Source organism: Gossypium arboreum, chromosome 2 (assembly GCF_025698485.1).
Source record: "Gossypium arboreum isolate Shixiya-1 chromosome 2, ASM2569848v2, whole genome shotgun sequence".
NCBI classification, from domain to species: Eukaryota; Viridiplantae; Streptophyta; class Magnoliopsida; order Malvales; family Malvaceae; genus Gossypium; species Gossypium arboreum.
This window is the reverse complement of record NC_069071.1, coordinates 2910222-2924597: the sequence shown is the minus strand read 5'-3', so window position 1 is coordinate 2924597 and position 14376 is coordinate 2910222. Positions and strand designations below refer to the sequence as shown.

Below are 14376 nucleotides of genomic sequence, written 5' to 3'. Positions count from 1 at the left end.
TAAAAATATCAATGCTGTTAAACATTAAATGCTATTTTTAAAAATTAAATGTTAAAACTATTCCAATTTGGAATTATTAGATTTTTTTAATAGCATAAGGACTGGATTGATCCATTTAATAGTAAAAGGACTAATTTGATCAGATTCCTATAATAGAGGGACCTCTCAGGAATAGTTTCCAATTTAGTACTGAGAGGAAAAAAATATGAAGTGAAGCAGTCACGCGCTGTTGAGTGGGGTATCTAAAGAATGATGTTTTGTCTGAGTCACGTGACTCTTTCTTTCTCCATTTCTCACAATCAATTAAAACAAAATGCAGACTATAAAAATAATAATCAAAAGCTTCAAACTTTCAAAAAAAAAAAAGTTCAAATTTTTTACCAAAAAAAATGCCAAAAACAAAGTTCAAACCTGTACTTCATCTCTTCTTCTTCTTCTTCATCTGGGTTTCAGTACCCTGTTTTTCTAGGCCTGTTATAACTTACCCTCCACAAACCAGTTTACTCTTCTCCTCCGACGCCGTTTCGATCCTCTCTTTCAAGTCCAAAGCTGACCTCGATAACAAGTTGCTTTACGCTCTCAATGAGCGCTTCGATTATTGTCAATGGCGTGGCGTTAAATGTGCCCAAGGCCGTGTTGTCCGTTACATCCTCCAAAACGCCGCCCTACGCGGTGTTTTTCCCGCCAACTCACTCTCAAAGCTCGACCAGCTTCGGGTCCTTAGCTTACGAAACAACTCACTTTCAGGTCCTATCCCTGACTTGTCCTCTCTTTACAACCTTAAATCCTTGTTTTTAGGTCATAATAATTTTTCCGGTACTTTCCCACCGTCGATCTTGTTACTTCATAGGATAACTTCTCTTGATCTTTCTTATAATGAGTTAACCGGTCCGATTCCGGCTAATTTAACTGATTTGGAACGGTTGAATGTCCTTCGGCTTGAATGGAACCGATTTGACGGACCAGTCCCGGCATTGAACCAATCTTTTCTACTCATTTTCAATGTTTCCGGCAACAATCTGACCGGGAAAATACCGGTGACGCCTACTTTATCGAAGTTCAATACGACGGCGTTTTCATTGAACCCTGATTTATGTGGGGAGATTATCAATAAAGCTTGTGCTTCACGTGCTCCTTTTTTCGGTTCTCCTTCAGCATCCGGTCCGTTAGGTCAAAGTGCGGAGGCCCAAAGCGGCGGCGGCGGTGGGGTTATGGTTCTTTCACCGCCTTCTTCGCCGAAGAAGAGTCACCGGAGAACTGGGGTGGTCCTTGGGTTTACCATCGGCATTGCTTTAATCTTATTTTCAGTATTGTTAGCTTTAGCTGTGGTTAAAAAACAAAGAGTGGGCTCGAAAGGGACAAAGCCGACAACGATAGCTTCACCGGAAGTAACAAACTCAAATGCCGGAAACTCGAGAAACCATATCGGAGAACCACCGGAGAGGAAGACAATGATGCCGGAAATTCAAAGGCTAAAAAAGAGTGGGAATTTAGTGTTCGTCGGTGGTGAAGTTGAAGGTTATAGTTTAGAACAGTTAATGAGAGCTTCAGCCGAGTTATTAGGGAGAGGTACAATGGCAACTACGTATAAGGCAGTGGTTGATCGGCAATTGATTTTGACGGTGAAGAGATTGGACGCTGGCAGAACAGCGGTGACCGGCGGTGAAGCTTTTGAACAACATATGGAGGCTGTTGGTGGGTTGGTACATCCCAATTTAGTGCCCCTTAGAGCTTATTTTCAAGCCAAAGGTGAAAGACTTGTGATCTATGATTATCAACCCAATGGAAGTGTTTTCAATCTTGTTCATGGTAAGATTTTATTTCACTGTTTTTCTTTTTTGTTTGTAAGTTTTAGGACTTGGGATTTACTCAGTGAGTTATGGCCGAGTTTCCCATTGAGTTAATGTTGATGGTGTAGGGTTTTCTATTGGGGGGTTAATATGATAATCAAAATGGGGCCTTTGTTTACACGTTGATGTTTTGATTAATGGTGGGGTAATGTTATGGACTTATACACATTGGATTCTGAATGAATTGAGGAAAAAGTAGTGGAAATATTGAGAAAAAAAACTTGGCAGCTTTTAGAACATTATTGTCCTCAAACTAGACATCTCAATTGGGCAAATCTTGTTGGATTAATTTGGATGGCATCAATTTAAATACTAAAACTTTTAAGTTATTTTTGTTTGATCCAATTTCTAAGTTTGGGTTGAGTGATTCAGGTTTTAGAGTTATATGATATCAGATTTTTATCTCCTCAAGTTAGGGTCAATTCAGGTCGTTTATTGAATTCATTTTGGGTTTGAATAGTTTTGAATTCAAGTTAGGTTAGGTTTAGGCTAACTCTAGTTTGAGTTTTCAATTTTTTATGATCAAATTTAGTTTAGACAATTAAGTCTAACTCGTTTTTTAATTTGATCATAGAAAGTCGACAATTCAACTTTGAGTTAGACCTGAATCTACTCTAAACTCTATGCCCTGAATGACCCAAATTTGCTTACTTACTACATTGAATTATTAGAAAGTTCGAAAGTTGAAGTTGAGATTAACGAGTGTTGGATACAATGGAACTGCACATTGAACTTTTAGTAAGAGAATTTAAGTTCGAACCTTAGAGATAATATTGTTAGGAGGAGTAGTTACGTACACTTGAAAGAATTAATCTCCATGGACGGACATGAAGGATACTTTAGTTCCGAAAAGAAAAGTTGAATTTGGGATTATTGGATGCTATTAACTTACTTTCATTGCTTGTAACTAATGTGGGGTTATAATATGAACAGGTTCAAGATCCACAAGGGCAAAGCCACTTCATTGGACATCATGTTTAAAGATAGCTGAAGATGTAGCACAAGGCCTTGCTTACATCCACCAAGCATCAAGGCTCGTCCACGGCAACTTGAAATCCACCAACGTGCTCCTCGGGACTGATTTCGAAGCCTGCCTTACCGACTATTGCCTCGCTGTCCTTGCAGATTCTTCTTCAACCGAAGATCCCGATTCTTTAGCCTATAAAGCTCCCGAGATTCGAAAATCCAACCGCAAGCTCACTCCCAAATCCGACGTTTACGCTTTCGGCGTCTTCTTACTCGAGCTATTGACAGGTAAACATCCCTCGCAACATCCGGTGCTCGTGCCCCATGACTTGTTGGAATGGGTTAGAACGATACGAGAAGATGATGTAGGGGAATATCGTTGGCTTGGGATGTTGACTGAAGTTGCTAGTGTTTGTAGCTTAACGTCGCCGGAGCAGAGGCCGGTGATGTGGCAAGCGTTGAAGATGATACAAGAGATAAAGGAGAGTGCAATGATGGAGGATAGGGCATCTTTTGGACATTCATAGCAAATGCATAAAAGATTATGCATGTTTCAAAGAAGGGAAGCAAATTGGGATTTTATTGTGTGGTTAGTATTCAAGGTTTTTGTATATGACGATCCAATGTTATCTATTATTATACATGAGGTAAGATTATATACCATGTTTACGAAAGGCTGCATTAGCAATTTTCATATCTATACTAGGGTTAATTGACTTAATTTCATCTCAATTTAATTATTAATTACTAATTTTTTATTTTACAAAATAAGAAATGTTATTTTAAGAATATTTATATGTTTTTGCCTTTTATAAATTCAAAAAATATGTGAACTTAAAGTAGCATTAATTTGTGAAGAATAAGAGTTTGAATTTAATTTTAAATGATCCCTTGATTATATAAAAGGAAATACCCTTTTACGCCTTTGCCTTAGAAAAACAAATTAAATTGTTAGTATATCATTCAAATTCACTTAGGTTGTCATGTAATTTTTTTTATGTAGTTGTTTCATTAATTTTTTACTTGCATCATAAACATGTCATAATCTAGTTTTTTTTAAATACGATTTTATGTCAATTTTTTATAATTTTATTACATTATTTTACTTGCATAATTAATGTGTTTTAATTTTTTTAAATACTGACTTTTTTTACAGTTATCATCAAAATAGTAATCTAGAGAAAGCTAATAGACCGATTGAAATTGAGAATCGATACCGATAGCTTGACTAATTCAATTCCTAATCTAATTTTGAAAACCTTAGTTAAAAATACTTGATTGGACTAGTTTCTTTTATTATCGTAAGCGAGCAATTTAGTTGCAAAAAAATAAATTAAATGGTAATAAGATTTATATGCTAGAAAAAGGTGTCATTAATAAGGTGCTTTGTAATCCAGAATTACTGAAATCAGCAACAATCTGGTTCTTTGATCTAATAACACTTAGATACAACACAATTACACGACATTTGAAAAACAACTAAACACTGAAAAAGGAATAGTAATTATACACAAATACTCGTACATGTCAAAGTGTTAAACTTCTATAAACCTTTTAACACTTGGGCACATAATAAAAATGCTGTAACTATTATACACAGAAAAAATAAAAATTCGATCAATCGTACAAAAAAGACATTCCATTTTTCATGATAAAGAATAAACAAATAAAGCAGAGAAAACTACAAACAATGGAAAAATATATGAATGAAATCACAAAAGACCTTTACCATCACACTACGGTTGCATAAGCTTCATTGTTTAGACACATCCAGGAAGACCAGCCTCTTCCCTATTTACAACATGCCTGCATTGACGGAAGATAAAAGAATTATATACGAAATCCGATAATTTTCAATTGCATGGTTTTGTTGGGTGTTTACACTCGGTGGTCGGAAAAGCAACGAAAAGTTTTGATGTTTATTATTGTGTGAACAGAGAATTAAACAACAAAAGGGGATTACCTGGGTTTATTTTCTTGGTAAGCCGCGGAGATCCATTATGCCAGTCAAGATGTATATATACATGACGAAGAAGGTGGTGAACGTAAGCTTTTATCATATCCGGTCAGTTAGAGCAAGTGCACGAGGCTTTGATCTCATGATGGTTTCGTCGCTGTGTTTGATCCATTCTGATAGTTTCCATGGTTTCTGCCATTTCCATCTAAATTGAAGTAGCCATTGGTGATGACTTCTCTTCCACCTCCAGAGTTTTCCGGTTTGTCCCTTGGTTGTCAATTTCATCATTGATAAATGTCCAACTGGTACCATCTGTATGGATAATATTTTTAATTTCATGATCAAGCAGAAAGACAATAATCTCGAGACTGAATCGAGCAGAGATAATTTACCTTTCGTGTTTGATCTAGAAATGCTGCTGAGTCTCTAACAGATACATTAACAAACCCAGGTGTAAATTTTAGTTGCTTAGGGGCTGGCAGTGACACTGGTGAAAGCGGACCACTCAAATCATCGGCTAAGTGTTTAGACGAACTGCGAGAGTTCCCCTGTGGAAATCCATTTATTAAAAAATGGGAATAGAATATAAAAATGCATTAAACGTAAAAAAAATGGGTGACAGCAGAGATGATAATCTCACCGAAGCTGATGTAGCTAAGGCAATAGCAACAGCTTGCTCCCTCATCATTTGCTCCTTCACAAGCTCTTTTTTCTGTGCCTCACTTTGCCATAATAGAGCTGTGAGATCCTTTAATTGCTGTTTGAGGTCCTTAATTTCCAAATCTTTCTCCCGCAAGTGGCACCTGGTCATACAGTTTACCACGGAAATTAACATTCAAACTTGACATAATCTTCATGACCTCTAAAATAGAAAACACAATTTTATGTTTCTCGCAGCGACCTCAACCAGAAAAATGAAATGGAAAAGATTTGGGACTTCACTAAGTGCACCTTGATTCTGCAGTAGTGTTAAACAAGTATTGAAGCAAGTTCTTTGCATCATTTATTGAGCGTACTTGATTCCACCGCCCACGACCAACCGACCCACGTTCCCTTTCTTCTGCCTCCGAGAGTTGTGAAGCCATTGCCGTGAGTGCATTTGAAGACATGCTGAGCATGTTCTCAAGGGAGGCTATTCTTTCCTTTCTCGCATTTGGTGACATAGATAACAATCTACTTTTTGGAAACCATAATTAGTTCATCATAGTTACCGATTACACTATACTTGCAGAAAATATTTTGAGAGAATATACAGAATAAGTTACCTAGAATGTCCTTTGTTTACTCTGTGAGGAATTTCACCATTTGAAGACAACTGATCCACTTGTTTCAATAAGGTTAACTCCTCTGTCAGAGCGGTTTGCCTAAATAATGATTTAAATATCAGACTGTCAGAAAGGTTATAATGGATAAGTGAACGTAAGAGAAGCAAACCGATAGATACTTACACTTGGATCTGTTTCTCGTACGCAAAACGAACTTCACGTACATTCACCATTACTTCTAGCTCATGATCAAGCCACTTTTGCATAGATTTTTCATTGCTCTAAAGATACAAAAATCGAAATGAAAAGCAGCCAATATTAGCTATGAAACTAAAGTAACTCAAAATCAACCCTAGCTAAAGGATAACTTAAAAAAGTCCGTTCCTTTGTGATCAGATGCAAAATAAAGTACAAACTAACCACTAAGCATAATTTTAATTTATTTACTCTAACTTTAAAACCAAAATATCTTTTTAAACGACGGTTTGAACTCCTGTCACTTTGAATCAGGATAATAAACATGCTACTAGATTTCATCAGGTATTATTGACCCAGATTAACAAATTTGCTTACAAAATGCTTAATCATACATCATTTACCTGTCCATTTTGTGTATGTCCATTGTGATTAACTGAAAGGGGTAACAAACAATTAGAATATCACATAAAGAATTAATAATAGATTAATTTCACAAAGTAAATTTACCTGAGTTGTCACGTATAGAATATTTCCGTGCCTCTAACAACTCTTTCAGCCTTTTGGTAGCCATTGCCGCCTCTTCTGTTTTCCTTTGAAGAACCTGGAATAGGAAGTTTGATGGTTGGTCACTGAACAGATAAAACCTTGACAACTAAGTGGTGTGTGAGTAGCCTAAAAAGAATGTCACAATGTTTCACATATAGGGGGGAAATCCCTTGGGAACTTGACTGATCACACCTCAGAATTCCAACATTTTTAAACACCGAAGAAATAATAAAACATCAAACATTAATCATGTCTGTCATGATCTTTTACCTGCTTTTGGCGTTGATTCAGGGCTTCCAGCTTATGCCTTTCATACTCATTCCTCCTTCCCTCTTTTTTAAGCTGTTCAAGAAAAGTAAAATGTCAAAATAAAACATAGGATACAAAACGCAAGCATGACTGGCAAGAAGTTACCTTCCAAAATTTTGAGAGCATTGGAAGGAAAAGTTTACCAACAAAAAAAGTTCTGTGTCTATTACAATGCAAGATTAGATAAGCAGGAAACATTTGTGGACAAGAAAGATTCTAATAAGATGTCCCTACTGAAGGTCCTAATAATAAAGTACTTCATTGAGAAACATAATGTTTTGAAGTGGAGGATGTTAACTTTGTTACAGTTGTGCAACATTTTATTGGAATTGGAAGGAAGCACCCTGTTCACCATAAACTTCAATAAAATCTAGATAATAATAGTCAAATTAATGCATGCTCAGTTGCTTTCTAACTCAAGTTTTTGATTCACCATATTTCGTAGTGAAACACATCTGTTTTTGAGGTATGAACCCTTCTGCATTTAAGATACATGAAAAGAAAGGAGAAAGGAAGCTGGAACTAGAATATTTTGTTCATGAAAAGTTAATCACCTGCAACAACTCTTTTTCACGATAGGCCTTCCATTGTCGAAATTGTTCTGCCTCTTGTTTTATCTTGTGCTGTAACTGAACCTGCAAAAAAGAGGAGGCATGTTTCAAAAAATAATAAGATATTTTATTCTACAATGCATGGATGTACACATAGAAATATCACTCAGGTAAAAACGAACTTTTTGAGCCTTAATGTACTGAATTTCTGCTTGCAACCGTTTTGCTGCTTCATCACTTCTCTGTTTCTGCTTTAAGAGCTCAACCTGGTTTTCCTGTTTCTTCTTGAGATCAGAAATCTGAAATTGGAAAGAGGAAAAAAAAACAAAAAAGTAATAGAATAAAATGTTAGAAGTTAAAAAGAATATTTTCTCATAGAAGTACAGTGATTGGATATCATAATGCCACCTGTGCCTCAAGCGCTTTTAGTTTCTGCACATTGATCTCTTGCGCCTTTTGAATTTGTGAGTCAGAATTAGCAGCACGGTTCTCGACTGCAGCTAACAAACGATCTCTTTCTTGCTGGGGTTGTGTCATATAAAATTAAGCATTGGAGCAGAAGGCATATAAAACTACAGAAACTGAAGATCGTATTACCTGCACAATTCTTTTTTCCTCCTCAAGTTCCGTGATTTTCTTCTGAAAGTGCTGCTTTAGTGCTTCAGTATCAGTTCCTCCAACAAGTTTCATCTCAGACTGCACAGGAAGTAATGCACTGAATTAGTTCACGAAAAGATCAATGTAGTTCCCGCCAGTAATCTACCAGAAACATATAAGTCTATTTAGAAGATAGGAAAATGTTTGTTAGAAACGCATGCTAGTGCCTTTCCAAAGCTTCTTGAGCAGGACAAATGCTTCTTAGAAAATTATTCAAAAGACAGAATATGAAGATCTCTTTTGAACTCTTGCACGAGGCCTAGAGCATGAAAAAGAAATCTACCTAGGAGATATCAACATTTATTTCCTTGTCAACCATGAATCTCAATTGGAATAATAAACATGCTCTTTCAAGACTACAGTCCATTTATTGGTAATTTATATGTCTGCAAGAAAAAACAAGAAGCATAAAGGAAACCTCTTTCTGCTCCAAGCGCTTGTTCAACTCATTCAATTCTCTATCCATGTTATTTCTTCGAAGTGCGTGCTCCAATTCTTTAGCTACTTCATCAATTTCTCCAGGATTGTCATCTGCAGAAATCAGTAATTACCCATTAGTAACATTGCACCTGTATTTTTTGAAGAAGCATAGGATCCAGAGGAATTTTTCATGTTATAGAGTAATATAGTCTAGTGCTAATGCACTAACACAAGATGAGATTGAAAATGAAAAGTTCATGTGAAAGGACAATTCCTTTTAGTTCCAACATTATGCAATTCAACCAAATAGTGCATAAGTGCCTACCTGAAAGATCTTCATCCATTTGATAATCAGGTAAGTCCATACTTTGAATGGCCCTCTTATGTCCATCAATTTTTACAAAACATGAACGGCTTTCCTGAGATGTAGAATGAAAGTATGGTTATATAACAACCAAGCTAGAATTCTGATGTAAGAAAGTTAGTTTAGTATGAAACAAATACGAATTAACATATTCAATTATTATCAAGGAATATGATCCAGTTAAAAGCATACTCTAACCAATTTGCAAAGAATGAGAAAAACAAAAGGGGGATAGAAAGCAACTACATATTCATCAACATACTTGAGCACCGGTTTCACAACACTCTGCAACAGCACGTAAGCTGCGGTATTCATGAAGTTCTCGACGAAGATCCTCATTAGTAGCCTCCAGCCAAGTAATCCTTTCTTTGAGAGTCTGTTTAAGAGATATTTTATGCAGTCATTGTAAAATCTCCACAGGGAAAAAATTGATTAAGAATCCAGTACTTTCATAGGTAACGGTAATACCTGTATGTCTAAAGTAGGCCCTCCTCGAGCACAAAGTTCTGCTTGTAAGTACTGTAGCTGCTGACGCATTTTTTGAATGTCATTGGATACTAAATCTCTATTCACCTGTACAATAAAAATGCAAACCTGTCGGGTTACCTAAGCTGGTCGTCTATGATCTAACAAAAATGATACAACCCAAAACCTTAATGAAAAGGTAAAGGGAGAAGGGGCAATAATACTTTTCATATCAGAATATACAGAACTCAAAACCTGAACAGTTTTCTGAAGTAGCACATATAGGATAGAATTACAACAAAAGTAGTCAGAAGAAACAGCCTAGAAAACTTACAACAGGCTTATTCTGGATATTGCGAGCACGATTAGCATATTTCAGAGTATTAAGACTTTCCTCTGCATTGATGTCTGCAGGACTTACACAAGCTGGAAAAGAAATAAAAAATTTACAATGATACATAGTCGGAGAATAAAAGAATATAAGCAACCAAAATCAAGATTTTGAGGAATAATCACTAACATGTTACCAAAAGCAAGATACAGAATAGAGAGATCAAGAATGAAAAAACATGATAATAGGAACCCTGAAGCAGAATAGAAACATACAGGTTTTTCAAGAGTATATAATCGACACAATGGAAGGGAAAAGATTCATAACCCATAAAATATATGAATATGATCATTGCATTTTAGATTTTAATAGCGGTTGTAAAGGTTGACAAATAGTAAACAATGATAATTGGCCTAACAAGCAAGCAGACAAGGCAATCTTAAGTAAGAAATAGCATGATCAAGATGTGTACAGGACTTCATATATGTAAATCCATACAGAATATATTCTAAAAACAAGGTTATATAGTATGCTTTAGGTTTAGGGATTTACCTATCATAACCGTTTTGCTGTTTCCACCAAGTGAATCCTGAAAAAGAAATAAAAATGAGAAAGAAGTTAAATATAACTTTTATAGTTCATATAACATTCCTAATTTAATATCATGGACCAAAAGCCAAGATACTTCTGTATCAACTCACAGGAATAAATTTCCTCAAAAAAAAAAAATCACAGGAATAAATATTCAGCCACAATTTAATAAATATAGTTGCAAAAGGAAAATAAGATGATTGGATAGCATAGCTCTAAAGCTTTGCAAAAAAAAATGTTACAATATGATGTACACTGTCCACCGAGAACAATGTCATATGAGTTAAAAAAAAAGCATCTGACATACTAAATTCTATATGGCAGAATGATAACGCTAAATTGTGTTGGAAACTGTTCTTAGTTTAGGACGTCCTCGTAAAAGTAAGAGATAATTGAGACAGTAGATATTACCATAAAATTAACTTTGGAATCTGTCCAATTTTTGGTTATCTAAATGTCACTCGTTCAAACTACCGCTGCATGAATCAACCCAAAATAAATCTTACCTGCAAGAGTCGAGTCAGTTTACTGTCTCGGTAAGGAACGTGCACACCTTCTTTACGCTTTTTTTCATCCCCAAGGGCACTGATTACATTGCCAAGTGCAAGAAGTCCTCTGTTAATATGGATACCTGTTCATGAAAATAAAAATGAACATTTAAAATCAGCATCACACTCAGGAAGCATGTATTTAAGTTTATACTATATTTACAAACCTTCTTTCAACCGAAGACCATCAGAACCTGTTCTTTTAGCTCGCTCAGATCCAGCAAGGTCCACCAAATGGAGCTTTGCACATAAATACTCTTCCCCCATATCTTCATCCGAAGTGTCATTAACAGCAGAAACTGATTGGATTTTGTGCATTTGTTCTAACGTGATTGTGAAGATGGCATGGGACCGACTATTAAAATCATGCAGAATAGAAGCCCATGTCAATACATTATGAACATTTGCAGGTAGGTTACAAAATGAATAATTCTACTCGAGTGACTAGGGTATGTCAATCAACCACTTTATCTTAAAAAATTTTTTGCAACTAAAAGTTATAGAAATCTAAAGGAAAACACACACACAGAACCATATAACTATTCAGGAATCAGAAATTATAATTTAATTATCAGAAGAACACTGTAAATGTCAAATTTGTAAGGATACCAGTACTTCCTTTACTAGTTACTTAGTATTTTAACTAAATTGTACAGCCCATTTGATTAATGCCTGCAAGGACAATCTTGTTTTATTCTAGTATGATTGCTTAGAAATTTGGAAGAAGTGCAATTATTATGCATTATAGTGTAGGTACTAATTGCACAAAGGTACCATCCTCAGCGCTACCCATAATTTCTTTGAACTCGTCAGTGACATAAAACTCACTATTAGCCTCACAAATATATAACGGCTCAATAGTGGGAAAAGAACAAAATGCTTCAAGTTTCTTATAACAACTTTGATCAATAAAAATAAAAGATTCCTTTTGAGAGTGATGGGGGAAAAAATCAGGTAGAGGTTTACCTGGACTGGTTATTCATATTTGTGCTCCCGGTTGCCCTATTTATTGATCCTTGTTCCAAGCAAGCAGCCATTTCTTGCAGTGTACTGACTGCAACTTCAGTGGATCCAGCTAGTGTTATAACTCCATTTGACGATTCACGAATTTGTATGGGTGGCCTTCCTGGAACTGTAACTTTCGCGGCATTTCCATTAGGAGTTACAGGTTTGCTTACAGGTTCAGAATCCAGTAAATCCCTCACTTCTTCTTTCAGGATCTTCATATTCAAACCATCAACAAATTAGGTTAATCCTCGGAAATTATGTGCAATATGTAGAAATGAAACCAATACCCCAACTATATTTTCGATTCATTAAAGATATTCTAGAGTGACTCCATAAATATTCCAATTGAATTCTTAAGCTGGTAAGAAATAATTTTACCTCTATGAAGGAAACATGTAGCTGGAATTCTGTTTGATGCTTCAGTGTTTCAATTTTCTTGAACAGTGCATTCATAACCTGAGGAATCAATCCTGTCTCAGAACCATCTTTGATGGCTGTCCCCATGGTATATGTTTTCCCAGATCCTGTCTGCAAAATTTGCATAAATCAATCATGAACATTAATACCAAGGCATACAAAAAAGCTTATTTAACTTAAAGTAGGTGACATATATCAATTGAACAAATTATTACCTGGCCATAAGCAAGTACAGTAGCATTGTACCCTTGGAACAAACCATCAACAAGAGGAGCAACGCATTCTTCGAACATGGAACTCGATGGAGAAGCACCATGTCCATAAACATGATCAAATGTAAAGGAATGCGTCCCGATTTGCACCTACAGCCAGAGCCAAAAATAATAAATTATTCTTTGCTTCTCAAAATCAATTATCTTTCATCAAATCTAAGGACATAAGAAAAATCATTCCAGGTAATAAGTAATAAACTAAAAAATAATTAAATCATAAATCAATTCAGCATTACCACCTTTAACTTTTGCTGTGTTTTTCCAGCTGAATTTTTTTTTATTAAATACAGTGGAGCCAACTATACATAAATATATAATACCACTCAAAATAAACCTGTTCTTTACCAAAGCCTTCTACAGTTAAATAACTACAGTTTCATGATATGTTTTAGTAATCTGACAAATTTCATCGATCAATCTTCACTTTCGTCGGTATCCAAAAAAAAAATCTAAAGAAATTTTATTCAAGCTCTGCATCCAAATATGAAGAAAACAGTATCCTAAACAAAAATCGTTGAAATAAACAAAACTGTTATAATTAAAGAAAAGTAATCACTAAAGCCGAAAACTAGAAAAAAAGAAAAAGAAAAATAAATAATGCTCCAAATTAGCTAATAAACAGAGTACCTGAGGCTTTCCTTTAGTGACAGTAACACATTCTTTACAACCTTGAGTTCGTTCATCTGCGATTAACGGCCTTATATGAACGGCGACTTTCACCGAACAATTCTCCGTTACTTCCATTTATGAAAACAACAACAAATAAAAAGAATCCGAAGCAAAAACGCAGAAACTGAATATCAAAGCCTTAGATTCCCTTTTTTTTTTGAAAAATAATCTCTCTGAAAACAGAGTGATCTCAACCGTAAGCTTAATAAGCTCAGATTACGATTTTGAAAAAAGAAAAAGAAAAGAAAGTGGCGGGGATGGTGGTGGAAGTGGCGGTGGTTGGAGTGGTGGCGAAGGTTATAACGAATTTGGTATATATAAAAAGGGAAAGAGTAACGGAAAGGAAGAGGTTATATGAAAGATATAGACAGTAACAACTGCTGAATGGATCTTTCTTCTTCTTCACTGCTTCTAAACTTTTTTCCCACCGGTGAGTGTTCGCTCGTTCGTTTGGTTTAATTTAAATTTAACGAAATGTTTTTTTTTTCTTTGTTACCAAATTGGCCTTTCGACCCCAGCATGCTCTTGTTCCCTTTTTATACCGCGAAAAAGCGAAAAATACCAAAATACAGTTTTTTTTCCCCCTTTTGGGGTTTTTTTTGGTAATTAGCCTCTTACAATTCTTTATTATAAAAAATAATTATACATGAGTGTTTGAAATTAAAATTTTAATTTTAATTTAATTATATGCATTTAAAAAATAAATAATATTAGATAAATATAATTATTTATGTATATAATATATAAACATAAGATGATATTATATCAATAATCGTATTAATAATTTATAAGAATTGAATCAAATTAAAATTTCATGTATAGTTTTAAGATTTATCCTCTTTTCTTCTTGTAAATTCTTACTATTCAAATTTTATATGAATAAAGCCGATCGAGTCTTAGCTCGATTGGTATGAGCATTGTTGTTAATTTAGAATGACGTAAATTCGAATATGCTGAAGCACATTATCCTTCTATCTGTAGGTAGTTCTAGT

General features: G+C 35.1%; 2 protein-coding genes across 2 annotated transcripts; one reads left to right on the top strand and one right to left on the bottom strand.

The window, feature by feature from the left end:
• Nucleotides 1-302: 302 nt before the first annotated feature.
• On the top strand, nt 303-3490 carry LOC108463256 (probable inactive receptor kinase At5g67200). Its single transcript, XM_017763206.2, has 2 exons — nt 303-1809; nt 2784-3490. The coding sequence occupies exons 1-2, from the start codon at nt 390-392 to the stop codon at nt 3341-3343; spliced, it is 1980 nt and encodes a 659-aa protein (XP_017618695.1). The 5' UTR covers nt 303-389; the 3' UTR covers nt 3344-3490.
• Nucleotides 3491-4165: 675 nt separating this feature from the next.
• LOC108467269 (kinesin-like protein KIN-4A) lies at nt 4166-13969 on the bottom strand. Its single transcript, XM_017767867.2, has 26 exons — nt 13343-13969; nt 12659-12805; nt 12405-12554; nt 11985-12238; nt 11186-11373; nt 10977-11101; nt 10432-10468; nt 9883-9974; nt 9552-9656; nt 9346-9459; nt 9045-9138; nt 8718-8830; nt 8240-8338; nt 8051-8164; nt 7825-7941; nt 7646-7726; nt 7053-7124; nt 6744-6837; nt 6638-6669; nt 6222-6319; nt 6039-6137; nt 5725-5946; nt 5414-5576; nt 5166-5321; nt 4780-5085; nt 4166-4622 (listed from the first exon to the last, which is right to left on the bottom strand). The coding sequence occupies exons 1-25, from the start codon at nt 13457-13459 to the stop codon at nt 4873-4875; spliced, it is 3096 nt and encodes a 1031-aa protein (XP_017623356.1). The 5' UTR covers nt 13460-13969; the 3' UTR covers nt 4166-4622; nt 4780-4872.
• Nucleotides 13970-14376: the final 407 nt, after the last annotated feature.